At 44.4% G+C, this 25,946-nt stretch overlaps 1 protein-coding gene across 5 annotated transcripts in view; it reads right to left on the bottom strand.

The window, feature by feature from the left end:
- The window catches only part of mdn1 (midasin AAA ATPase 1), a 64,552-nt gene extending 38,682 nt beyond the window's left edge, over window positions 1-25,870 (bottom strand). For all 5 annotated transcript variants that reach the window (XM_068341852.1, XM_068341854.1, XM_068341856.1 and 2 more), the window contains exons 1-38: window positions 25,603-25,870; window positions 25,199-25,425; window positions 24,291-24,515; window positions 22,528-22,635; window positions 22,112-22,304; window positions 21,828-22,037; window positions 20,688-20,819; window positions 20,145-20,248; window positions 19,909-20,023; window positions 19,059-19,237; window positions 16,479-16,560; window positions 15,430-15,525; window positions 15,170-15,282; window positions 13,130-13,278; window positions 12,990-13,050; window positions 12,018-12,229; window positions 11,836-11,939; window positions 11,617-11,761; window positions 10,701-10,797; window positions 10,309-10,422; window positions 9,209-9,356; window positions 8,930-9,037; window positions 8,625-8,776; window positions 7,324-7,502; window positions 6,699-6,907; window positions 6,208-6,354; window positions 5,988-6,129; window positions 5,774-5,908; window positions 5,257-5,395; window positions 4,959-5,091; window positions 4,633-4,763; window positions 4,290-4,428; window positions 4,028-4,142; window positions 2,471-2,731; window positions 2,187-2,384; window positions 776-984; window positions 573-695; window positions 283-480 (exon numbers count right to left, since the gene is read on the bottom strand). In XM_068341852.1, coding sequence (XP_068197953.1) covers window positions 283-480; window positions 573-695; window positions 776-984; window positions 2,187-2,384; window positions 2,471-2,731; window positions 4,028-4,142; window positions 4,290-4,428; window positions 4,633-4,763; window positions 4,959-5,091; window positions 5,257-5,395; window positions 5,774-5,908; window positions 5,988-6,129; window positions 6,208-6,354; window positions 6,699-6,907; window positions 7,324-7,502; window positions 8,625-8,776; window positions 8,930-9,037; window positions 9,209-9,356; window positions 10,309-10,422; window positions 10,701-10,797; window positions 11,617-11,761; window positions 11,836-11,939; window positions 12,018-12,229; window positions 12,990-13,050; window positions 13,130-13,278; window positions 15,170-15,282; window positions 15,430-15,525; window positions 16,479-16,560; window positions 19,059-19,237; window positions 19,909-20,023; window positions 20,145-20,248; window positions 20,688-20,819; window positions 21,828-22,037; window positions 22,112-22,304; window positions 22,528-22,635; window positions 24,291-24,515; window positions 25,199-25,425; window positions 25,603-25,698 — 5,628 coding nt within the window. In that variant the 5' untranslated portion in view covers window positions 25,699-25,870. The remainder of the gene's footprint in view (window positions 1-282; window positions 481-572; window positions 696-775; window positions 985-2,186; window positions 2,385-2,470; window positions 2,732-4,027; window positions 4,143-4,289; window positions 4,429-4,632; window positions 4,764-4,958; window positions 5,092-5,256; window positions 5,396-5,773; window positions 5,909-5,987; window positions 6,130-6,207; window positions 6,355-6,698; window positions 6,908-7,323; window positions 7,503-8,624; window positions 8,777-8,929; window positions 9,038-9,208; window positions 9,357-10,308; window positions 10,423-10,700; window positions 10,798-11,616; window positions 11,762-11,835; window positions 11,940-12,017; window positions 12,230-12,989; window positions 13,051-13,129; window positions 13,279-15,169; window positions 15,283-15,429; window positions 15,526-16,478; window positions 16,561-19,058; window positions 19,238-19,908; window positions 20,024-20,144; window positions 20,249-20,687; window positions 20,820-21,827; window positions 22,038-22,111; window positions 22,305-22,527; window positions 22,636-24,290; window positions 24,516-25,198; window positions 25,426-25,602) is intronic.
- Window positions 25,871-25,946: the final 76 nt, after the last annotated feature.

Here is a 25,946-nt window from a genome sequence, read left to right as displayed (position 1 = left end):
TTTGTTTGATATGTTTTATGTTTGGTTTTTTCCCCCAAGTTTTTTATGCTGGATGCCCTTTCTGTCACAACCATCTACTTTTATTCAGGCGTGGGACTAGGCTTCGGCTGACACCAGCTTGTGTTCTAAATTTCATCTCAACCCATTTTCCAGCCAAACCAACCAACTGGTACGTGTTTTTTCAGGGACACTGAACGCCAAATTTAAAAAGTAATTTGAGAAAAAAAACAACTACATTTGGGTGTGTAACCTGAAAACTGTAGAAGTTGAACTATTTTTTACCTGAGTGAATCTGTTGAGGAAGGATTTGGGGAGTCCTTTACGCCCACCGCCCTGAGTGAAAGGGTTCTGGCAGCCAAAAATCTTGGTCTTCTCGTGCTGAACCTGGAAGCTCATACCCAGTTCAGGAATGTAGATCTCTGCCCGGTGGTCGAAACAGGCGTTCAGCCCCTCCAGCACCGACTGGGAGGCCAGGTTCAGCTGACATGAGGAGGAGAGGGTCACATTAGCATCATATGATAATTATAATAAAATCTAGTGAACAGAAGTGCTTTAAAAGCAACACTCTCTACCTCGTCCAGGACGACCCAATGACCCGCCTTCAACGCAGCTAAAAGGGGGCCGTCACGCCACGCAAACTCTCCTCCTTTCCCTCCCTCCACAGGGAGATCAGTCCCGAACAAATCAGTCACATCCTGCCAGAGAGGGACAGACGTCATGAACACCGGAGCCCGATCCATCCAGAGGAACGACAGACCCGTCGCCAAACACTGACCGTCTGTTCTGACAGGTTGATCCTGACCAGGTGGTTCCCAGAAGCTCGTGCCAGCGCAGCAACCAGGCTGGTCTTTCCCACGCCGGGGGAGCCCTCCAGCAGCACCGGCCTCTGCAGCTTCAGCGCCCGGAGGAGCCGCTGGGCGTTCACGGCGGTGGTGCCGGCCGCTATGGCGTAGTCGGAAAGGTTCCGGCTCTCCGTGTGAGGACCTGGGGGGACGGAGAGAAGAATGAGCCTTTTGATCCAAACGTAAGAACAAGGAGAAACTGCACATCCACATTTCTAACAGGAAATACTGTAGAAGAAGAGATTTACAGTAGGACCTCGAGATACGAGCCGTCACTCTGTACACGTGTTGGCGGATGGATACAACTTCAGTCAGACCGGATCTCGTTCTTTACCGCGTGTTGGCGGATGGATACGGCATTAGTAAGACCGGATCTCGTTCTCTTTGGTGGTTTAAGATGTAGCTCATGTGTTCATCCGACATACAGTATATAATTAATTACACACAGGAAAAATCTAGATGCCTATTGGGTGATTAAAAAAATTGGGGTTCAGGACTTTTTTACGAGACTGGAAGAAACTGAAATGATTTTAGTTCTTCTAAATGGTGAACGGATTGACTTTGGAGCTCAGTCATGGATTGGATTAAAAACATGATTTTGCAAGGTTATATTTCTGACGTGAATGACGGTTAAAGGACTGCACTGTTATTATACAGAATTAAACTTCATGTGAAACAAATGTCACTGTAACCTTTGTGCAGTAACTGAGAACATGCAAGATGTTCTGACTGCTCCAACGGCGCTTGAATCATAAAACTGACCAGAAACAACCCTTGAAAGGAATAACAAAATGAACATTAACATAATTTGGACTCTTCTCAATAACTGACAAAGAGGTGTGCAAAGATGCACGCCTATTGGACTAAATGGACGGATTAAAACAATAATGGACCAGGATGAAATAATTGAAATTCATTTGTGAAATGCAATGTATGAATTGGTTGACTATGTGCTGTAATGAGAGAGATGTTGATGATTTAGGGGACGGGAACCTTACGACCCTTTTTTTTCTTTTCGGATGTTGCTGCTGATGTCTCAACACTGATGAAAGTAAAATCTGTTGTAATAACACGAAAGAAGAAAATAAACTGAATAAATTAATAAAAAAAACTCAAGTAGTATCTCAAGGTACTACTGCAATCAGAATAAAATGTAGACTTGTATATTGTGTTATATTATGTTAAAGTTCTGTCACTATCGATACCTAATTTCACCTCTATCACAGCAGAGATCATTTGGTGAAAACTGATCGTGACATTTCTATAAAGGTTATCGTCCCGATGTTGGATGATAAATAAATAACACAGAACCGTCTAAATCTGGGTATGGATTGAAGTCACCACCTAAGGCGATATAGAAGGGGTCAATGCCAAAGAAGTCCTCTCCCCACTGTGGGTCCCGTGGCAGGCTGATGTCGTAGACCCTCAGGGCGTCCAGCATCTCCTGATCCAGTCGGGTCATCCTGCTCAGCCGCTGCTGCAGGAAGCCCAGACACAGCCGCCGGGCCAGAAGGACGCTGTCGGCGCTGGACGCCGTGGTTCCTGTAGGAAAAGACGGTCTGGTTTCAGGAACAAGCTCCCTGAACGGACACACCGTCACCGAAACACAACCACAGACGTCAGGGTACCCGAGCCGATGCCGTCGACGTAGACCAGACACGCAGCGTGGATGAAGGCCGTGACGGTGTCCAGTCTCAGGTCCCACTCTGCCTCCTCTTCATCGTCCAGCGCTCCCATGGTCATGAAGCCGTCCTCGTCCCTCTCACACACAGCGTTGAGGAAGTTAACCCACGACAGGATGTCTCTGACGCTCAAGATGCAGCGCCGGCCGAAGTCCTGTTGGGTCAGCCACTCGATGAAGTCCAGCATCAACTCTGTGATGTCACTTCCTGTGATGGAGACCAGAGAGGCCACATGATGACACATTCAGGATACAGTTTTATTTATATAATCTATACCATCTGGTAGCCGACTGCACCAGTTTGTACATTTCTGAGGACATTCTAGATTGTGATGTGACCCTTTATTTTACCGGGGACATATTAATGACCTTGAGCTTTGTGGCAGTGCTACCTTGATCTATTCTCAGGTGACAGACGTGACACAATGAGACTACATAAATACGTATCGAAGCCGCTGTCATAATGATGTTGACTTACACCAACTCTCCTCACTGAAGACAATTCTCTCTTGTGAATTTTGGTCGCTGCAACAATTAGTGCACAACTCTGTTTCCCTGCTCTATTTAGCCATGTGACCTGTACGCACCCCCCCCCATCTACACCAAACAAATTGAAAAGTTAGAAAAACATCAAACCATTAGTAACAGAAAACATATTGGAGTTTGCAAAATATAACAAGGCAGTCAGAGACTGAAACATCCCACAACACCCCAGAATTCAACATTTGACCCTGACCTACACATTTTTGTGCTTCTGGCTTCCTGAAAATGTTGCTTTTTGTTCAGTGATTATATCTGATCAGGTTTCAGAGACGTGTACCTAAAAACGGTTGTTCCTCGCGGTTAATGCGTTCCAGGAACAACACGCCACAAACGAATTAAAGATAGAGCGACAAACTATTTATCTTATTATTTACGGTAATTTAAACGTTTCTGAACCCCCCCCCCCATACTGATATTAAACCACCTTCTATCTGTATTACCTTTAAAACACTCTGACAGACTGTTTAAATCACTTTTGTGTCTCACGAAAGTCCGAGACTCACGGAACGTAGTTCACTTCCGGGAGCCAATAGAATGGGTGTACGGGTATCACATGACTGCCTACCAAAAATCCGCGATGAGTGCTGGGGTGGGATTACATACATTTTCTTCTTCCCACTCCCTTTCAGGCAGAAATGTAATGTTGAGTTTTGATCTTATTTATTTGCTTATTCACTCATTTTGTTTGTTGTTGTTTTTTGTTTATTTATTTGTTTTTTCTTTGCCTTGCCTGAAACAAATGAATACATGAAAATGAATGAATGAAAAATTGAAATTTGACCTTGACCTAGTTTTCTCAAGGTCAAGGTCATCATCTCATTTTCATCCCCTTTGCTGCCTGAGTAATGTGCTCTTTGTTTTTTTGGTGGGCGGACGAACGAACACACAAACCCTGACCGTCACAACACATCACCGCTTTGCGTGATGTGTTCAGTTGTATTCAGGATATCTCAGTGCTCACCATCGAGAGAGAGGCCTGAGCGCAGGTTGTGTTGGATGATCTGAACCAGGTCGCTGCGGCTGTTGCTCTGGGGACACCAGATCTCTGTAAAACGGTTCCTGAGCGCAGGAGAGAGCTGTGGGACGGGGGGGGGGCACAGAGGTCACAACCACACGGAGATCTCAGGGGTTATTCTCACAACACATTCATACATTTAAAAATCAAAACGTGACTTTTGTGCGTGTTGCTTCACCCAAATGTTAAGCTTCTTTATTTGATCTACCTCCTTCTTTCCGAAGTCTCCTCCTGGATTCATGGTGGCGACCAGACGGAAACCTGGGGGGGCTCTGATCAGCTCCACATCGTCATCGTCTCCACTGCCCTTCTCTGCCAGCACCAGACACCTTTCTGTCTCCAGAACGCTGAGAAAAACACACACACACACACACACACACACACACACACACACACACACACACACACACACACACACACACACACACACGAGGGTGAAAGGGTGTCTTGTTAGAAAATGATGTCACGTTTCATATTTAATCAAAAAAATCTGTTGTGAGGGTCTTTCTGGTTAAATAGCGATCGTGTTCCAGGTGTTGATGTGTGTCCACCTGTTGAGTCTCTCCAGGACCGAGTCGTCGGCCAGGGAGATCTCATCCATGAGAAACACTCCTCCTTCCTTCATAGCCAGCACCAAGGGGCCATCATGCCACTGAAACAACCTGCTGTCTTCACCATCAGTCTACACACACACACACACACACACACACACACACACACACACACACACACACACACACACACACACACACACAGAAAGTAATGTTGAGGGCTATGGAACGTAAATGCAGCTAAAAACATTAACGTTCCTTGTTTTCTACACCTAAATGCTGTGAACACAACAGTGTATTTAAGAAATAATGTGACTGGTCGGTACCTGATGTGTGTGTCGGACGGGCCGCAGACCCCCCAGGAAGTCGGATGTCTCCATGTGTAGATGACAGTTGACTGAGTAAAACTTGTGTCCGGCCAAAGCAGCGAACAGCTGACAGATGGTGGTTTTTCCACACCTCCAGAGACGAGGGGAGAAAAACAAATCATTTAAACATACGTTTTCATCATGGCCTCACGTTGGTGTAGCTGTTAGTGACGTCTGCAGAGTTCCTGCAGTGACAACACTGATAAAGTAGTAAAGTGTTAGTGCTGAACTAAAACTCTGTTACATGTGAAGTTACCCAGTGTCTCCAACCAGCAGGACAGATTCACCGAACCGAAGCGCCCGTCCCACGAGCACAGCCAGCCTCCTCATGCTGTGTGTCCACACCACGTGACGGAACTCCTCTGGAACGCCAGCGATGCTGTCGATGAAGGGACCTGCCAATCAAAGCGCCACGTCAATACGCAAACGATCAACGGGACCAACCAGACGGCCATATTTTAGCCGACAGTTTGGCTGCACCTTTGTGTAATCCACATGGTTCAAAACCTAGGAAAAAAAGTAGAGGCTTATAGTCCAGAAAATACGGTAATAACATTGTAATAAAGTTGTGATAAAGTTGTAATAAAGTTTCAATGTTAAAAATCGTGGAAAAACTGTTAGCCTAGCCTGCTGCGCTTTCCCAATAGTTTACCCAGACTGCTCTACTCCAGGACGTAACAGCACAGTGATTGTGAATGTCGTCATGAAGGGGGGGGCACCAGCATACGTCTCTACTGATGAAGCGCTGCTGAACATTTCGAGGCGCCACTCACTGAACTGGTTGGTGACTTGCTTCTGAGAAAACAGGTTCTCAGGGTTAACGGTTCTCTTGAAGTGCTTCTCCAGGATGGACAGGATGACGGCCTCCTCCTCCGGCTTCCTCACACGTCCTGCCAGCAGCATGTATCCTAGACAACGGCAGCAGCCTTAACGAAGGACCGGGTGGAACGAGGACACGATGGAGGCGTCACGCCTGACCAGGCTCACCGTCATTGGCCAGATGCTGCAGCCAATCCTGGGAGGCCTCCGTCTGCTCCTCCAGCCGGTAGCGCTCCGCCCAGCGGAACAGATCTCTCAGGGTGATGAAGCCGTGTTTCCCCGCGAACACAGAAGACCCTCTGCGTAAAGACTGGACGAGAAGAACACGTCACACAAACGTAAGTCCATCAGTACAGACGCACTTTTTGTGCCGTGTTTGTGTGCTCACCTGGAGGTCTAGCATGACCTTGACCAGTTTGGAGCAGTAGGACGGGGGGAGGCTACACCTCTGGTGGAGGATGGTCTCCAACTCCCCGCTGGGCAGCTCGTCGAAGTGGAGCTCCACAAAGCGGTTCCTGAAGGCCCTGGAGAGAACCTGGAGCCCAAGAAGCACTGGTGTTACCGGTTATTTGTAAGGTCTGATTGGGTTTTATCAAACACACACTTCTACACACACGGGCATGAAGCTGTGCCCCCCCCCCCCCCCCACAGCTGAGGATTGTGGTTAAACCCTGCATCCTGAAGTGTGCTATGTTCTGTGAGTCTTGCACTGCTGTGAGACAAAAAAGTGCTTTCAACAGTTTATCAGAGTGTTTTAAAGGTAATACAGATAAAAGGTGGTTTAATATCAGTGTGGGGGGGTTCAGAAACGTTTAAATTACCCTAAATAATAAGATGAATAGTTCGCCCAAACTCTATCGCACTGAACACATGGCATACCTTTCTACCTCCATAGAGACCAGGGGGATTCTGGGTAGCGAACAGCGTGAACCTGGGGTGAGCCTTGATGACTTCTTGTGTCTCGGCTACAAACAGCTCCCTGTTGTCATCCAGCAGTCTGTTGAGAGCCTCCAGGACGTCGGTGGGGGCCAGGTTCAGCTCGTCCAGGATGATCCAGTAGCCTTTCCTCATGGCGTCGATCAAAACCCCTGGAAGGTGGAGAGACGACACGGGTGTGAGGGAGGCGTCATATATAAGGCACACATTTAATGAATTGTTTATGTAGTAATTTATTTCCTACATAAGGCGCATCAGATCATAAGGCACACTGTGGGTTTATGAGAAAACGATAGGTTTTCAGGTGCGCCTTAGAAAGTGAAGGAACATTTCTCATTTCTACAACTGGAGGAAAATAAAAAGAGCGATACGTAAACACGGGAACACCTTAAACTCACTTCAGTTGTGCATCAATAAACCTGAATTCCCTAATCAAACTATTTGATTATATAAAATGTTACATTTTTCAGTTTCAACTCTTTCTATTTTTTACTCTAATGATGCTTTGAGCCCCTTTCCTCTGGCCAGTGGTGACAGGTTAACAGGTTCAGGTTCTGAGTGCTCCTACCTTCTTTGAACACCAGCTTGCCGCGGTCGTCCGACGAGTAGCAGCCGATGTACTCCTGGATGTCGGTGTGTTCGTGGTTGTTTATTCTCACACACTGGTTCCCTGTGGCTGCGGCCAGCCAGCGGATCAGACTGGTTTTACCCACGGACGTCTCTCCTTGGATCAGCACCGGGTGAGTCCTGCACGGACAAAAGAGAGGAGGTAGAACAGAGTGTGGATCCGCCGTCAGTCCAGAGGAAACGATGCTGAGACTGTTGAACCTGAGTACACCATCAGTCTAGAGCAGGGGGGGGTCAAACTCATTTCCACTGAGGGTCACATCAGCATAACAGCTGTCCTCAAAGGGGCCAGATGTAACTAATAAATGCAACTAAATGTAACAAATGTAACTCCTTAATGTTAAATAAAGCTGAATTTATTATTTATTCAAGTTACAAACGTGTTCTTTCAGACTGGTGGAAAGCTGGTCTGCATGTTCAGCAACCGTGTTTCTGCTGAGGTTCACGTATGAAAATAGTTTTATTTCTGCCACAATAGAAATAAAACTATTTCTAGTGTTATTTCTAAAATAAAACTATTTCAGCTTTGCTCTGTGATTTAGCTTTTGTGAGCAGAACCTGCCGGGACGTCAGACCTCGTTCTAATTCTTTCTTAGATTATATTCTTTCATTACAGCCAGATTTTCTTGCCACACAGAAGACACACAAGTTTGCCTTTTACCTCCGTGAAACACGTCCTCTGGCTCAAACCGCCCTGTTCTCTGCTAATGCTAATGTCAGCTCTGACTGCTGATGAATAAAGAAGCCAAGGCTCACTCGGTGCGCTCGTGACTTTGCTACTGTTGCATTGTGGGGATTGTAGTGTTAAACATCATCCAGGTGGCCACAGATAATTCTTTCTCGGGCCGGATCTGGCCCACGGGCGTTCACTTTGACATGTTTTCTACACTGATGGCAGGACAGTGTTCTGGCAGAGCCTGCCAGTGAAAATCAGGCTTCTAATCATGGAATTTATCGTCATGACGACCGATTCAGTTATGGAACAGAGGATGGAGAATCAGAGGAAGATGGAGAAGTTGTGGCAGCTTGCGATGCAACAAAGTTTGTGCACGTCGGAGTTGACCCGCGAGCTAACACGCTGTCAGATGAGTGAAGCATCATGGGATTGGTCGAGAACAAACAAAAAGGGAAGATTGTGTGGAGAAGATTAGCCCCACCCCCATCACCCACCATCAGTGTGTAGTATTTAGACTGTCCTGAACACAATCCAGACAGTTTTGTGGCGGGAAAACATTTTCCTACCCTGCAGACACCACCCTGACCAGGTCGCCGAGGTTCAGTTTGACTGAGGCGGTGAGGATGTAACTGGGATCCAGAACCGGCTCCATCTCCCCCCGGGACACCCAGTAGCCCTCCATCTCCACACACGCTCGTCCGGGGGGCGCCGGGATGGCCTGCAGGACAACACACACAGCGTACATAATGTAATGTAATGTGACTGTTTCATCATCATAATGTAATAATATCTCAAATATCTGCATCTCTGCAATCGTGGAAAATCAAAAATTTGAAAATGTTATTATTTTTGAAGTGAATTATTGTCTCACCTGTCTGAGACACTTGGTGTTCCCCATCAGGATGTGCTGACACACCAGTTTCTGGACCACAGGGTGGGAACTTCTGTCCAGCTGAGTCAGGAAGCTCAAACAGAAACCCTGCATGAATCAGGGACACGGTTACCTCGGAAAACGCGTCGCTGACGGTCGTAGAAAAAGACAAGACGAAGCAGCAGCGGCTCGTAACAACTCACAAAGAGCAGAACTGAAACAAAGAACAGAGTTTCCTTGGTTTCCCATAAACTAAAGGGGTGATGGGGGGGGTCCTACCTCATACAGGGAGCGCTGCACGCTGCTGCAGGGGTTCGCCGCCACGTACTTCAGCGCCCTGCACAGAGTCCGCAGGCTGTAGTGGGGTCGGTGCCCCGTCCCGTCCACTAGATGGGAGTCGGCCTGCTTCCGTACTGTGAGGTAAAACCTGCACGCAAACACAAGAGTGCTCCAGGAACCTTATTGGAATAAATAAAACTGAAACATAAAATAACCCTGTGGTGCTCCTAGATCAGAATTATTGATGCAGTAACCTTTTGAGAGATCGTGTTTATTATTTATTAACATGTGTTTACTTTCCAAATTTGGTATTAATAGTAGTACTTATCAGGACCTACAAGTAAAATAAAGTAAAAACATAGATGGACTTGTTTTCTTCTGCTCCGTTGTGCCTCAGATACACCAGATGCGTTCTGTGTTGACAGAGATGGAAACGTGTTTCTACTATTAAAGTAACTGAGAGAGAGTTCAGGTGAGTAACTGTTCCTCATCCAGCGTGAAAAAGTGATTTTCTGTTTCTTCTGAACATTTCTCTAGAACAGAGGGGGGGGGGTCAAACTAATTTTCACCAAGGGCCACATCAGCATACTGTCTGTCCGCAAAGGGCCAGATGTAACTAATAAATGTAACTAAATGTAACTAAATGTAACTACTCCTTAATGTTAAATAACTGAATTTATTACTCATTCTAGTTCCAAACATTACAGTTAGACAGAAAAAACATGTTTGTTTGTTTCTCTGTTCTAAAATAAATCCTTTTAATCTGTCAGGTTATTAAACCCACAGAACTCCATCAATCAAGGATCAAACTATCAATCAATAAAGAAAAATAACATTAGACACAAGTTAAGACGTTAACTTTGTTCTCAACGTTTTTGTCAGAGTTAAAATGGGCTGAACTACTGCATTGTGGGAAATGTAGTTTTGCTGCAAGAACACTTTTGACCTCATTATTTTTCGACACTCGGACCCTTTTTGGTCTTGCGGGCCACATTTGGCCCCCGGGCCTTGGGTTTGACACATGTGCTGTAGAACGTTCCTCTGCTGAGGTTCTCTCTTCAGGACCGATCTCGACCTGCTGGGACTTTGTTACTGCTGACCTGATGATGCCACTGATGACGTTCCGGTGTGGGTTCAAGCCCTTGAGGTAGTCTGACACCAGGATCCGGAGGTCGGCTTCGTTCTCCAGCTCCTCCACGTACAGCTCAGTAAACCTGAGATGCACACACACACACACACACACACACACACACACACACACACACACACACACACACACACACACACACACACACACACACATCGTACACTACAGTTCAGTGTAGGCTGTAGCTGAAGGAGAAGGAACGTGTCACTGCTCTGTTTTGTCTTTTCCTCTCTAATCTTAGCGTTACTCTGTAATTCCTACAAAATGCATCAAGCAGCTGGAAGCCTGACAGCCTTCTGTCCTGTCTGCACCTGTGTACACCTGTCTGCACCTGTGTACACTCACCTGTTCCTCAGGCCCAGAGGCAGGTTCCTCTTGCCCACATCAGTAGCGGGGTTCATGCAGGCAAAGAGCTGGAAGTCAGGGTGTCGAACCAGCGGCTCTGTGAGCAGGAGACAAGATTTACAGCTGGTTAAATGAATGCGTTGGTTCAGAGGAAGCTGGTGCTGACGTTAGAGCGTCTCCACCTTTTAGGTTGGGAAGCTACAAAAAGAAGCGACGTGGAAACACTGAGGGTCACTGATTGGTCAGAGAGAATCGTAAAGACATGTGAAGAATATCCATCACAGCTACTGACACACGGAGGACCTGTAGACGTCGACGGTGCCGGACAGCAGGTCGTCCCTGTGACCCGAAGGCGGTTCTGCTTAGATTCATGTTTATTATTATTATTATTGATGCGTGAATGCGTGCTGTATTCAGAAAAAAACTTTTTTTTTTTTGCAGGTGGTATCATTTTATTTTGTTGTATTTATCCATCACATCTTAAAAGCCGGTCAGTGAAAATATTTTCTGACGTTAAACTGGTCTGTGGAGCAAAAAAAGTTGGGGGTCCACTGGTCTGGAGCCCAGATGGCAGTCAGCGGGCCTAAAGGACCCCCCTGTATAAAAATATGGATAATCGAAACCTTTAGCTGCCAAAACTAAAAGACAAGCCTGTTGTGATGTTGTGATCTAACGTTATGTGTGATGTCTTATTCTCTTTTAATTGTACAGTTTGAATATGTATGTTTTTATTATATTGTAGATGTATTTTACTGCTTTTCTTGCATCATGTCCAGGGGACTACAGATGAAAACTAGCCTTCTGGCTAATTCTGGCTCTTTTTAACCACATATAATCATGTGTTTTATGAAAATTGCTTTGTCCCCTTTCGTATAAACTAAACTAAAAACTAAGGACGGGTGACGGCAGCCCTCACCGGTGTCTCCACGGTCCAGCAGCACCAGCGACCCGGCGCTGCCCTCCAGGAGTCCACTCAAACACTCCAGGGTCTCTGCCGCTGCCAGGTTGATCTCGTCCAGCAGGATCCAGTGGCCCTTCTTCACGGCGTGAGCTAACGTCCCCTACGGAGGAACCCCCCAGCGGTCAGAGAAGCACCAGTGACTGCAGGGACGCGTCGGGGTTCGAAGTGCTTTACCTCCACGAAGGCGAACACCATGGCCGTCTCACAGGCCCGGATCTGCTGCTGGGTCTGGTTCAGCTTGACGGCCAGCGCCTCCCACTGCTCACGCAGCAACGCAGCTGCAGGAGGAGACAGCCTTCATGAGACGGGGGCCCGAGCAGCAGCGCGTCACCGACCGGCCCCCCTCTGATACACACCGTTTGGTTTCTCCTGCAGCTCCTGAGTCAGAGCTGATTTGCAGACGTGGTCCATGAGCTTCAGCAGATCCTGCCAGCGTTTCCCCCTGAAGCAGGTCTGAACGTGACCCAGGAAGGTCAGGTTCTGCTTCCTGGAGTACGTCTGAGAGAACAGGTCCTCAAAAGCCTCCCGCAGGGGCAGCAGGATCTGTTTGTGGTCAACTGGCTTGTACCTGCAGGAGGAGGAAAGGAAACACTTCCTGTTTCCTTCTATAATGAAACGCAGCCTTCGTTTGAATACAATGATGTTTAATAAATGTCACCCTATAAAGTCTGACACTGGTTGTTTTTTTTCCAAGACATGAACTTTGAAAGCGACGAATAATGTTATTCTGGTAAGTCTAGATACCGTAGTTCAGGGGGGGTCAAACTCATTTTCACTGAGGGTCACATCAGCATCACGGCTGTCCTCAAAGGGCCAAATGTAACTAATAAATGTCACTAAATGTAATGTAACTAAATGTAACTAAATGTAATGTAACTAAATGTAACTAAATGTAATGTAACTAAATGTAACTACTCCTTACTGCTAAATAACTCTCAATTTATGACTTATTCAAGTTACAAACATTAAAGTTACACAGAAAAAAAAACATGTTTGTTTCTCTGTTCTAACATAAATCCTTTTGTCAGGTTATTAAACCCACAGAACTCCATCAATCAAGGATCAAACTATCAATCAATAAAGAAAAATAACATCAGACACAAGTTAGGACATTAACTTTGTTCAAAATGTTTTTATTGAAGTTTAACTTGGCTAAAGTACTGCATTATGGGAAATTTAGTTTTTAGGTCAAAGCACACTTCTGACCTATTTAATTGTTAGACACTCTGACCTTTTATTCTCTGGCAGGCCACATACAATGATGTGGAGGGCCACGTTTGGCCCCCGGGGCCTTGAGTTTGACATATGTGCCATAGAAATACACTCACCCTCCCAGAAGGTCAGCGGTGTCGCTCTGCTGGTTCATGTTTACAACACGCAGCCTGTGTCCTGGATTAAACATGAAATAAGAAGTGATGGATAAAGAATCACGACCCCCGCTGAAGCGCCGCCGCTGCGCCGGCCTCACCTGTGACTCCGGCCAGGTGTTGCACCGTGGATGTCTTTCCAGTTCCCGTTTCTCCCACCAGGAGAACCGGCTCTCCCTTGGTAACGCAGACCGCTAACTGTTCCAGGAGCACGGCGGAGGGGCGGGTGGCAGCGAACGTCTGCGTGTCCCTGGATCATGACAGGAAGAAAAGAGTCTCATTGGTTCACAGAAACCTGCAAAACGGATCTGGTCACAGCACTGAGAGACAGCTGGAGGCAGATTGATGGAGAATACAGTATTTTCTGCACTATAAGGCGCACTGGATTATAAAACACACCTTTAATGGTTTATAATTTATCCCACACATAAGGCGCATCGGATAATAAGGTGCACCGTAGGTTTATGAGTAAATTATAGGCTTGTAGACGCACCTTATTGTGCGGAAAATACTGTAGTGTCTGTCTGTTCAGTTTATGTCTCATGCTGTCACAAAAGCCCCAGGTGGTGCAACAAAGTTCTAACGGTGAAGAGGTTTTTCCTCATCATTCCATAGTTGTAGGGCACACATGTGAGCAGTTTGCAGGTTTTCCTCTTTTGCGTGTTTTTTCATTTTTTGTTTGTGTTTTATTTCTACCAGTTTTTACACAATTTCCTCCGGGATTATTAAAGTATACATTTCTTTTTATCTATCCATATCAAATATTTTCATCAGAATTGAGTGATTCCACAGTTTTTAGAAAACTTTGTTTCAACTTTCATTTTTTGTTTCACGTGTTTTACAACCCGAACATTTACATTTTGAACTGCGACAGTTTTCTGACATGTCTCTGATAACTTCTTGCTTCTACAAAATGAATCAGTTGAATGGACATCCTGATCCTACACTCATTTTTGCCAAGGGATATATTTAAATTCCTGATCTCCATTCAGTCACATAAACTACTGCTGTTTGCTTAAGTGGTTAATCCACCTCTTCTTCAAAATCGTGAAGTGAAATAAGAGTCTTCCTGGCGGGATGAGCTTTATAGAACCGCTTCAGCCCCAACTGCTTCACTAGGATCATTTACGTCAGGTCTTGGACGTTCAACATTGCATTTCTTGGAGTTCCTTTTGAAGCAGGCTTCTGGTTGTCTGAGCTTTTCATGCTGTTTCAAAGAGGAAAAACATTAGAAAAATGCAGGGTGATTAATTATAAGTGAGAAAATTAAAACTTGAATGATGGCAGTGAGTCTTTTTCACGGACACATCCTACCAGTTCAGGAAACCAACACATAAATGTTTGGTTACAGTGCCACCTAGAGGTGACTATGTAGACTGCAAACAAATGAGATGTGTTGTAAATTGTGTCTATTCAACTAACCTGATTACTGTACGGTGTAACTTTCTCTACAGATGATGAAACCACCAAAATCCAGACGGCACATAGACCAGTGGTTCTCCACGGACCGGTTTAACATCAGACAATATTTTCACAGACCGTCCTTTAAGGTGTGGCAGATAAATATAACAAAATAAAAAGATACAACCAGCAGAAAACTGGTCTTTGCCAGCTTTCTTTTTCTTTAGGTTCTTCTGTCTCCTCATTGGCTCTTTTATCCTATGCAAACTTTCCGAAGACGTTTATTGTATTGTCATTTCTTTTTTAGCTTGGGAGTTTCATTTTAACGGTGGGACCACTGACGTAGACAACATTGCCCAGCTCTCTGCCAGTTGCGGTCCAAAAACACACCTGCAGTATTTCCAGGTGTGTTTTTGGGAACCTCGCGCTCAGGCTCGATTGGTACGGTGGCAGGATTTCAGTTTTTGGGTGGACTTAAAGCCAGGTTTGTTTCAAAAGGAACATGTGACACCCATTCATTTTGGCCTTAGGAAAGAATCAATGCGAATATTTAGGGATGTCCTGATGGCCAAGCCATTACATGGATTTGTTTCCCATAGTGTACTTTTGAAATCCATTGATTATTCCATTTACCAGCAGGGGGTCTATTTGGTTCTGCCAGTCGTTGGATGTTGGCACAGGATCCAGTTGGTGTTCATGTGGTGTAAAGAGGGGTCGGGGGGGCAGGATGTCCCACTTACACACTCAGCTGCACCGCTTCAGTCTGCTTTCGACCCAGACTCACTCTGCCCACCGAGGCCTCCAGCTCGGTCAGGGCCACGCCCGGCTGGTACATCTGACAGAAGTGTTGGGCCTGGAGACGGACGGCAGTCCGGCGTCAATATCACATTATTATATTATTATTATTATTATTATATGTGTTTCCAGATTCTCAGGTAAAAGCAGGCAGAATTGGGAGGTTTTGTTCTTCACATTTTTCCAAGAAAGGCCTGCAGAATACCTTCTCTTTGGAGATGTTGAGCTTGCTTCCAATGATCTCAGCCATTCGCATTCGACTGTCAGAACGAGACAACATGGCTGTGAAGCAGTCGAGAGCCTGAAACCAGGACACCACAGAGACATCAGTCAGCCAAAAACAAGAGCAACTCAATGGGAGCAACTGAACACTGGCTTCAATTAAATTATAGTATTTTCCGCACTATAAGGCACACCTAAAAGCCTTTAATTTTCTCAAAATCCAATGTGACTTACATATGAAAAGTTTTAAAGTAGACCATTCATTGAAGATGAGTTCTCAGATGTGTTTTATAATCCGGTGCGCTTTATAATCCAGTGCACTTTATAATCCAGTGCACTTTATGTATGTAATTTGTTTTTAAAATAGGCCGTTCATTGAAGGTGCGCCTAATAGTGTGGAAAATACTGTACTTTAAAACTTTTTTTGTTTTCATGTATAAAGTGCACTGGATTATAATATGTGCTGGATTATAAGGCGCACCTTCAATGAACGGCCTGTTTTAAAACTGTTTTCACCAGAATAGGGCGCACAGCATTATAAGGCGCATAGAATAGAAACTTCTGCAGTGGCTGTGGTTGTGTTATCCACTAGACTGAGCTGCGCTGAAGGGATTGAAGTCACGACTCTGCAGCCTTTTCTGAAATGTGAAGGCGCACTGTCGGTTTTTGAGAGCATTAAAGGCTTTTAGATGCCCCTCATAGGTCAGAAAATACGTTACATTCTCACTTTCAAATGAAGCGATCCATGAATAATGACTGAGCAGGACTCAACCGAACACGTCATAAACACAGACTCTTGGAATGTTGTGAAACATGTTAAATTCTGTAATAATATAGATGAAACACTCAGAAAAACTGCACACACAACCTCAAATCTGGTTCTCACAAATTCTCACAAACATTCAAATTTATTTATTAACGATTTATTAACAGTTTTGCTTAAACGTGTATCAAACAAACACGTCTGTCTGCCTTCCTGTTATCACATCAGATTATTATGGGGTTGCTTTTCAGAAATTAAACACTCCTAACCTCCTGGAAGACGTGTTGTGCTGTGGACAATGAGGTGCTCTCAAAGTTAACGTTGATCCGCTCACACCACTTCAGAAGGTCCCTGTGGGGTCACACAACAGAGTTACACAACGGAACGTGACAAAGAGGAGACACACAGAACCAAAGAAGAACTAAGATCTTTGACTTTGCTTGTTTTTTTCTAATTTGTTTGTTATTGAGAAGAATTAAAGTGTGGATTAGTAATAACGTCTCCTTCACAGACGTGTGACAACGGCCACAGATGAAGCAGTAAGTTGACATATATTATATTAGCGTGACTGTTTCCAGTTCCAACATGAACCCTAATGACCTGGACCAACACATATGAGACTGAGCTATAAAGTTAATTACATTGATCCATGAAAAGCATATGTACTATTGGAGTTCAGGGCACGGAATGTCCCTACCCATCGATTTGTGGCCGACTCGTCACCGACACACCTTCAGTGGGCCGGACCCAAAACACCCACAGGTGACAGAACCAGAACAGAAAGCGCATCTGCAGGTGAGGTGTCTGTAAACCTGCTACGTAATAAGGATGTCCCTGACAACCCCGGGGGGGGGGGGTGCTGTGACTCCAGCCCCTCGTCCATAGGACGGCCCGATCAATAACTATTGAACACACCAGCATCTGGTGGAAAGATAATTAAAGTAGTAAATGCTGAAGCCGCAGACGGGTTGAGGGAAATCTGACATGTGGGGGGGGGGGTGTGAAGAGTTCTGTTCTCCTCCACAGATGAAGTCAGGAGCAAGGGCTGATGGGTAACAGCTACGGTGTCAAGGCCATGCGCCGTGTGATCGATGGTTAGCGTAAAAAGATCCAGTTGATGTCAGAATGAGTCTACTTTAGATCATACAGAAGAAGTCCTGAAACCCTGTTTGAATCCACTGCAGTGGTTAGGCTTAGGATCAGGTTTAGGCTCAGGTTTAGGCTCAGGTTTAGGCTCAGGTTGTGCAAAGATAAACACCTTTCTCCATCCAGCCTTTTTATTTGTAGCGAACTTAGTTCAAGATTTTCTTGACAAGTAAAAATTATTTTGCTTCACAAACACAAATGTACTGGAATTATTATCATCACCATTTCCTAAATGAACCCAGTATGAATTCAGCCTTTTCGAACACGGTAACAGTAACATGATCACATCTATCTCCAGTGGTGCAAACACAAACACACACTAACGTTCACACTGCTGGACGAATGTGGCCACCAGCGGCTCAGACCTCTGACTGTGGTCTGAGAGACGCCATCAGGGATGAACAGGGTCACAGCAAAGGTCAACTGTACCTGTAGGCCCCTGAGACGCCCAACGTCAACACAAACATGATCTGATGAAGACTTTTAGTTTTAAATTGTGGTCTGATGTGGTTTAGGGGCTTTTTCTCCATGAATACAGTATTTTAAACACTATAAAATGCACCTAAAAGCCTTTAATTGTCTCAAATAGCGACAGTGCGCCTTATAATCCAGTGCGCCTTATTTGTGAAAAAGGTTTTGAAATAAGCCATTCATTGAAGGTGCACCTTATAGTGAACTGTACTGTACAACACTGGATGTGATCTGTTTACATTTGTAGCTAGTTATGGGACTGTCTTCCTTTACTTCACAAAGATCTGACCCAGTTGTGTCAAATAGATACAGAAAAATATCTGTGCATTTGTTGCTTTCAGGCTGGACTATTTGAATTCCCTATTATTGTTTTTTTAATTTAAATTTTTTAAAAGTTTTTTTTAAAAGCAATTTTTTTAAAAAAAAGGTTTTTTTTGGTCTTTTTTTAAATTAAAAAATAATAATAATAGGGAATTCAAATAACCCAGCCTGAAAGCAACAAATGCACAGATATTTTGCATTGGCTGGACTATTTGAATTCCCTATTATTATTATTATTATTTTAATTTTTTTTAAGTTTTTTTTTTAAAAAAAGGATTTTTTAATTAAAAAAAGGTTTTACAAAAAAACCTAAAAAAATGTTTTTAATTAAAAAAAGGATTTTTTAATTTAAAAAAATTATTAAAAAAATATTTTTTTTAAATTTAAAATAAAGAAAAAAGTACTTAAAAAAACTTTTTTCAATTTTTTCTTTTTAATACTTTTTTTTTCATTTAAAAACAGTAACAATATGGAATTCAAATAGTCCAGCATGAAAGCAACAAATGCGGATATTTTGCATTGGCTGGACGATTTGAATTCCCTGTTACTGGCTCGTCCCGATGAGCCTCCACAGAATGCTGCTGGTGTTCTCCCCAGAACCACTATCAGACATCAAGTCTCTCCTGTTTTGGTCTCTGCACTGACTCCCAACTGCACAGTTGAATTTATAATCCTTCTCTTCTCTATGTTTGGTCTCTAGAGTCTCTAATCGTGGAATGGGAGCCAGAGGATCCTCTCCACCCCCCAGTCCAGATCCAGGAGGCAAACACCGTCGATGTTAAGAGTAGCTTTACAAAGTTCCTTTTTGATAAATTGTTCTTATGATAGTTATAAATATGATTTATAATAGTTAATAATAGGCTCAGCCTGTCTCTGTGAACTGCAGCTACATTGACGGTCCTGGGGCTCACCTCATGGACAGAGCCCTCCCCTCCAGCGGGGGGCTGGGGTGCTCACAGGTGCGCTGCTGGCTGCCGTCCGGGTTCTGGACTGTGTGGAGGTCAGCCTGCGTCTCCCCAGTCAGCTGGCAGTAGATGTCCAGGAGACGCTCTGACACCACCGACAGCTTAGGGTACCGGCTGGTGAGGACCTACAGAGAGGGGGGGTCGTTCAGATAAGAGAACACGTGACATCACAACGCCTGAAGGAAACCTTACAGAAACAGGAGACAGACCGATAAAGTTCCTGCTCTTTCCTGATTGGTCAATCTGATGTATGAACTTGTATTCTTTATTTCTCCTCCTCTCTCCTCTATTCCTTCTGTTTTAGCTTTTAGTTCCTTCCTTTAACTGTGTGCTTAAAATTGAAGAAGTACAAACAGTCTTTACATATTTACAATCTGTTTTATTTTCTGCAATTTCTTTTTGAATTACTGCAATACTGACAAACTTAAGTGTAAATACTGTTGATGTGCTTGTTAAATTTTTATCTTTCTCACCCGTATCTGTCTAATTAAGCCACGACTCCTCCCTCTGTGAGACACCATGCAGCTGTTCCAGAACTAACATTTCCCTCAGCAGCATTGGAGGTTTTAACATCCTTGCCCTTGGTGTGTGGTTCAGGTTAGCTAGCAGCAGTTGGTGTTGTATTTAATAAAACACACATATTCTGGCCTGGTTTGCAATAATCTGGGACCAGACCAGACCCCTTCAGAACTGAAGAAGCCTCTCGGATGAGAGGTGAAACGTTTTAAAGAAACTTCCTTAAAGTCCAGCAGATTGATTTGAACAGCTTTGGATGTTTAAAGACAACGAGACTCACCTTCTTCAACTCTTCTCGTGTCATGTTACACATCTGCAGTTTGGTCCAGTACTTGTCCAGCAGAGCTGCATGGGAGTTCTGGGGTTTGTGCCAACTGCCACCACTGTAGTAGATCCTGCAATACAAAAATACTTCTATACATCTCCATAAGTCAGGGTCACTTTATGCAGTGACTGGTCAGGTCTGTGTTAAAATAATTAAGTAATCAATCAGTATACTCGTAATGATACTCTTACCTTCTTGTTGCAAAGAACTGGAATCCAGGAGTCACGTCGATGCAGTCCTCTCTGCCTGGAATCATCAGCTTCTTATTCTCCATCAAAGGCAAGAGCACAGATATCTAAAAAAATAAATTAAAATTTTTTGAGATGAATTGAGATGAATTGGTGAAAGCCCAGGTTAAAACTATTCAGGCTTTAATTATCTCTACCAAGGGTCATGTTTTCACCGGTGTGTGCTTGTTGCTACCATATACAAGATTTCCCCCCATGAGCCAATCTGGCTGCAGAAAAGTAAAGTAAAGTAAGCAGCCAAATTTTATCATTAAGCTCCGAATAGATTCTTCTTTCACTAAGAAATATTTGATCAAAATATAATTTCAGTAAAATCACGTTTTTCAGGTTTAGATTGAGACACTTATTGATGGAAGGTTGAGTCCTGGGCTGAAGATCCAGTTCTACTGGGCTGTGAATTGATTAAATGTTTTCAGAAGGGACTGCTGGGTGTTGGTGGAGGTCTCTGGTCTGACCCGCTTCAGTCCTCTGCGGGTCTGAACTCACCACGTCCAGCGGCGCGTGGTCGATGTCCTCCAGGAGGATCCACTGGCCTTTAGACACGGCTTGGGTCAGAGTTCCAGGCTGCCACACAAACTTCCCTGGTATGTCAGTACAACGGTACATCCCCAGCAGCATCTGTAAACACACACACACACACACACACACACACACACACACACACACACACACACACACACACACCTCTAAATGTTACTAACCAAAATGATGCTTGTCAAGATGCTTGCCTCGATCACATGACTGCCTCCTTAAAGGGGCCACTCCAACCACTAACACGGAATACATTACTGCTAAATTCAAACTCCCAAGCTAGAAAAACCAACAAACAACTAGAACCAAGGCAGTCAGAGACTGCGTCATCCCGCAACACCCCTGAATTCAAAATGTTACCCTGACCTACTTTCATAATTGTCGCTGCAATGAATTATGTATTGTACTATCGAGTATTTGGTGTTTCATTTCATATTTGTAAGTTGACCAGTGCCAGAGGGATACTGTAGCAGACAGACTGAGGACTACCTATTTTTTCTGGGCATTAAACAGGTATAAGTAAAAATGTGACCTTGACCTAGTTTTTCAAGGTCAAGGTTGTGATCTAATTTTCATCCCCTTGCCTCCCTGAATATAACGCCTTTTGTTTCGTCTTTCTAACTTATCAGGTTCCTGAGTTATGTGCAAAAAAAAAAAAAGTACAAAAGTTGAAATTTGACCTTGACCTAGTTTTCTCAAGGTCAAGGTCATCATCTCATTTTTGCCCCCTTTGCAGTCCGAGTAATGTGCTTTTTGCTTCATCTTTCTGTTCTGTAACAGCTGTGAAGATATTTGGTGGACAGTCGGACGAACACACAAACATCGACAATTACAATACATCACGGCTGAGAAACGAGATGTAACAAACGGACGGGGCTGATAAAGTTGATACATATTGGATTCACGTTTATTATTAGGTTTAGAAAATAAGTTTTTATGCTGGTGGTATCATTTTATTTAGGTTAAAGGACGGTCCATAAATTCTGTGGCTGTTGTTCTTCAGGAAGCATCAAGTATGTTTAAGAGCACAGCCGAGAAAACCCTCATAATTCACTCTGAACGCAGCATCAAAGGAAACGTCACCACGTTTCTCACCTTGCTGTCCGTTTGATCCCCGAGCTGTACCTTCAAGATCTCCGTAGCTTTCATGTGTCCTGTGATAGCAGCCATAAACTCAACCAGGGCGGTTTTACCACAACCAATAGGACCCTCAAGCAGCACGGGCTTCTGGGAAGCCACTGCCAGTGCCAGCCTCCTCATGTTGTAGCAGGTGGAGTCCACCAGCACCAGATGTTTGTGGTGTGCCTGCAAATGGAGATCAACATGAGGACCAAACAGGCCAACAGGAAATGCTCTGTCACAAACCGAAGGGTACGCACCTGTTCAGCCTGTCGAGGAACGATCCTGGGGAGGATGACCCCACAGACGGCCACAACATTCTGGGACAGGTCCTCTGACACGACCTGCCCCCTGGTATACTTATCGGGTTTCTCCCGGCGCCACATCACTGAGCCCTGATTGGTTAACGTCAGAGCTTTCTCTACCTCCAGCTGCTGAGCTTCTTCCAGAGCTCTGAAGAAGACGTGACGTGACAAACAATGTCAGAGTACAGCTTCAGCAATTCAACGGAAAAAGATATTTGGTTCAAGAACCCTTTAACAATTTGACAAAATTGATCAGAAGTCGTACAAACTACTGTGAAAAAGCTGTTTCAGTTCTGTTACAGACAGGTATCGTCCATGCTACTTAGTCCTACACATGTGAACAGATTAAGGAAGCCATAAAAGGTACCTACTTAATTTTCATGTGCAGTATCTCGTCACTAGTGAGCACCTTTCTCAGAAAGATGGTTTTCTGGTTATCTGTCATTCGAGACACCATTGCTAAACAATGGGCAGTGTATCTGTTAAACAAGGAAACATATGTTGAATTGTTGTTGGGCAGAACAAGCACAGAGCAAACAAACAACATACAAACAGTCAGAAGCTATGTATATAAGTGTCTGTGTAATAACTTATTACCGTTTGAACATGAGGATAGAGACACGGTGTCGACAAGAACTGTCTGAAAATATCAGATACCCATGTGGCTGTCGTCACTGGGACTTAAAGATTCCAGAATATGAAAAATACTTCCTGTCAAACACCCTTTGACATTACAGTGGGCTTTGCACCCACCCCCCCTCCAGGAAGTGACAACAGATGTTCAGTTTGCCCTCTTGAACCCAATGAGTCTAGCAGCTGGCAGCTACATTTAAAAACACGCTGTCAACTTAAATCTTGTTCAACACGTCAGTTTTTCTCCCATTTAGATTAAATATTATTAACTCCACAAAGCTGAAATTTGTAATCTCTAATCGTTCTTTTACTTTACTTTAAGCTCATGTATTTCATGACATACAGTATTCGTTGTTTACTGCCTGTCACTCACAGATTTAATTCTGCTGCTGTTTGTAATTTTGTTGTTCATACATCCTGCATTACCAGATTTTAGAACGTGTGAATGGCTTGACGAATGAATTTCTTTTGGGGGATTAATAAAGCACAAGAATATATCATCTGATTGAGAATTTTCACCAGAATCTGGCCTTCTCCTTCTCCATGTCAGCCTCTCTTCTTCATCCTCCTCTCTAACACCAACTGTCCTCACGTCTTCCTCACTGCATCCATCCACCTTCTCTTTTGTCTTCCTCTTGTCCTCTTTCCTGGTAGCTCCATCCTCCTCACCTTTCACCAACATCCTCACCATCTCTCCTCTGGACGTGTCCAAACCATCAGAGTCTGACTCTCTAACTTTGTCTCCAGAATGTCTCACCTTGGCTGTTCCTCTGAGGAACTCGTTTCTGATCCGATCCAACCCGATCACTCCTAGAGAACCTCAGCATCTTCATTTCCTCCAGCTCCACTTCCTGTCTTCTGTTCAGCACCACTGTCTCTAATCCGTCACGGCTGTCCTCACCACTGTCTCTAAACTTTGTCCTTCATTCTATCAGAGACTCTTCCATCCCATCAGACACTTCCCTCCACCCGTTCCTGCTTGGATCTGTTTCTTCACCTCCTTACACACTCTTTGTTGCTCTGGACTGTTGACCCTGAGTGTTTCAAGTCCTCCACCTTCACTCTTCCTTCTCCACTCAGATATTAACAGTAATCAATATTCCATTAAAAACAAGAAGGGGAATCAGAGGCTTAGCAGTGATATGATGAGCAAGCAAATATTAGCTCATCTCTAGGAGACTTAAATTAGCTACTGCAATACATATTTTATTGTATAACGATATAATTTCTTCATATATAATTTATAACTAAATGAAATGTGATAATCATTTATTGTTTCACATCTACTAAAGCATCAATTAATAATGTTAACCTTAAAACATTTTTGGTAAAAAAAAATCTGGAGAAATTGGACAAAACATTCAAACACATCCAGGAATAAACTCTACACACCACTGGACTGACCTAAAACAACAAAATGTGCCTTTCGTTTTCTACTTAGGGAACCAGTAACCTGTAATGTGCTGCCTATGAAGGCTCTTAAGACGGAGTAGGTACCTACCCCCGAACCATGACGTCACTGGTCAGCAGCTGCGACACGCAGGGACTCCAGTCCCACAGAATTCGAAATTTGGCACAATCACTCTGAAGGAATCGTAAGGTGGCGCCCATCAGGTCACGTAGCTTCATCCTCCGGGGGCCGTACTGGACAGCTGAAGACTCTTCACTGGTGAAGAAGAGCCTCTGGAACACTGGGGGGGCATCAGTGAAGTACCTAGCAGCAAAGCTGATATTGAAAAGTAGAAACTTAGTCACGTTGGAATGTAGCCTGGATAAGTTCTAACAAAGGATTCTGCTTGAGGCATAAGTGAAGAAGTAAATGTATAGTTTATATAAACGATATTCCACCAAAGACAAAGTTATATTTAATTGATTCAGTTCCTACAGTAACAGACGTGTAAAAACCACACAACTCGGACTTCAATTTGCATTTGATGAGCTGGTCACCAACAAAAAACTCCAACAAATGATCCCCTGAAACACAAATGTTGATGCTCTTCATCTTTCCGACCATGTCTTGACTTCATCTCTGGCCACAGAGCAGGACTGGATTATTCAGGCTGACCTACATCAGAAGCTCTCACTTCCATGACAGATTGGCCCAACATCAGTCTCAGGCCAGATCTACCATAGTGGGGGTTTATTTGAAGCCAACTGTACTATGGAAGGCTGCCCTGGGAAGGAGGTACCCCACAGCACACTGACGGACCCCATCACTGAACAAATTCTAAAGTTAGGTCCAATGAGATCAATTAAACATTAAATTTTGGTCTGTTCCTCTCAGGTTTCTCTGACAAATAAATTTACTAATTTATTTTTGAAATAATTAGCTGTAAATGTGTAGTTACACAGGTCCTGAGATCTTTACAGGGTTCCGTGCTCGCTGCAGAGAGAACGGAGTCTACTCACGCCTGAGCATCAGGACTGATGCCGAACAGTTTGCTGAGGGCCACACACAGGCGTTCATGGAGGTCGTGGTTGATTCTGCCCCCAGTTTTCACCCTCTCTGCATTTCGCTCCAGCAGATCAAGAACCAGAGGGCGCAGGTGTCGAGCAACCAGCAACGTGTAGTCTTTGTCCAACAGCAGGTGAGCCAAACACTCCAGGATGCTCTGTCGGTCCGTCTGGCTCCATATCTAACAGATCACATGACAGGAAGGACACTGATTGGTTCACATCAATGTCGAATACAAAAGAAACACCATTATGAGTAATATATCATGCATCATGACGTCATGTGGACGATGCACCTGGACAAGTGTTTAGGAACGCGCGCGCGCGCGCACACACACACACACACACACACGTCTTACCTGTTTTGACAGATACTGGCTCAGCTGGTGTTGACTTTTGTCCACATGTCTGGATATGATGCCCAGTGACGTCAGGCTTAATTCTAAATGCTCCATTATGTCATTCAGCTCTTGTTGAGGCGCGTCCTATGACGAAAGCAAGCCCGCGCGCGCCGTAAACACGTCTTTCCGCTTTGATGTCATGAAACAACACCGACAGCTCCACCGGTCAACACACACCGACACGCTCCCGTCACTGGCGTTAAAATCCCGTCCACATGTGGAGCGGAGCGCATCTGCTTCCGGGTCGCCCTGGACTCTCCTTCCCGTCGCGGTGTGATGACGTAAGCGGACAGTGACGCCAC

Source organism: Antennarius striatus, chromosome 19 (genome assembly GCF_040054535.1).
Source record: "Antennarius striatus isolate MH-2024 chromosome 19, ASM4005453v1, whole genome shotgun sequence".
Taxonomy (NCBI): Eukaryota; Metazoa; Chordata; class Actinopteri; order Lophiiformes; family Antennariidae; genus Antennarius; species Antennarius striatus.
Note: the sequence above shows the minus strand (reverse complement) of the source record. Positions and strands in the feature narration are given on the sequence as shown.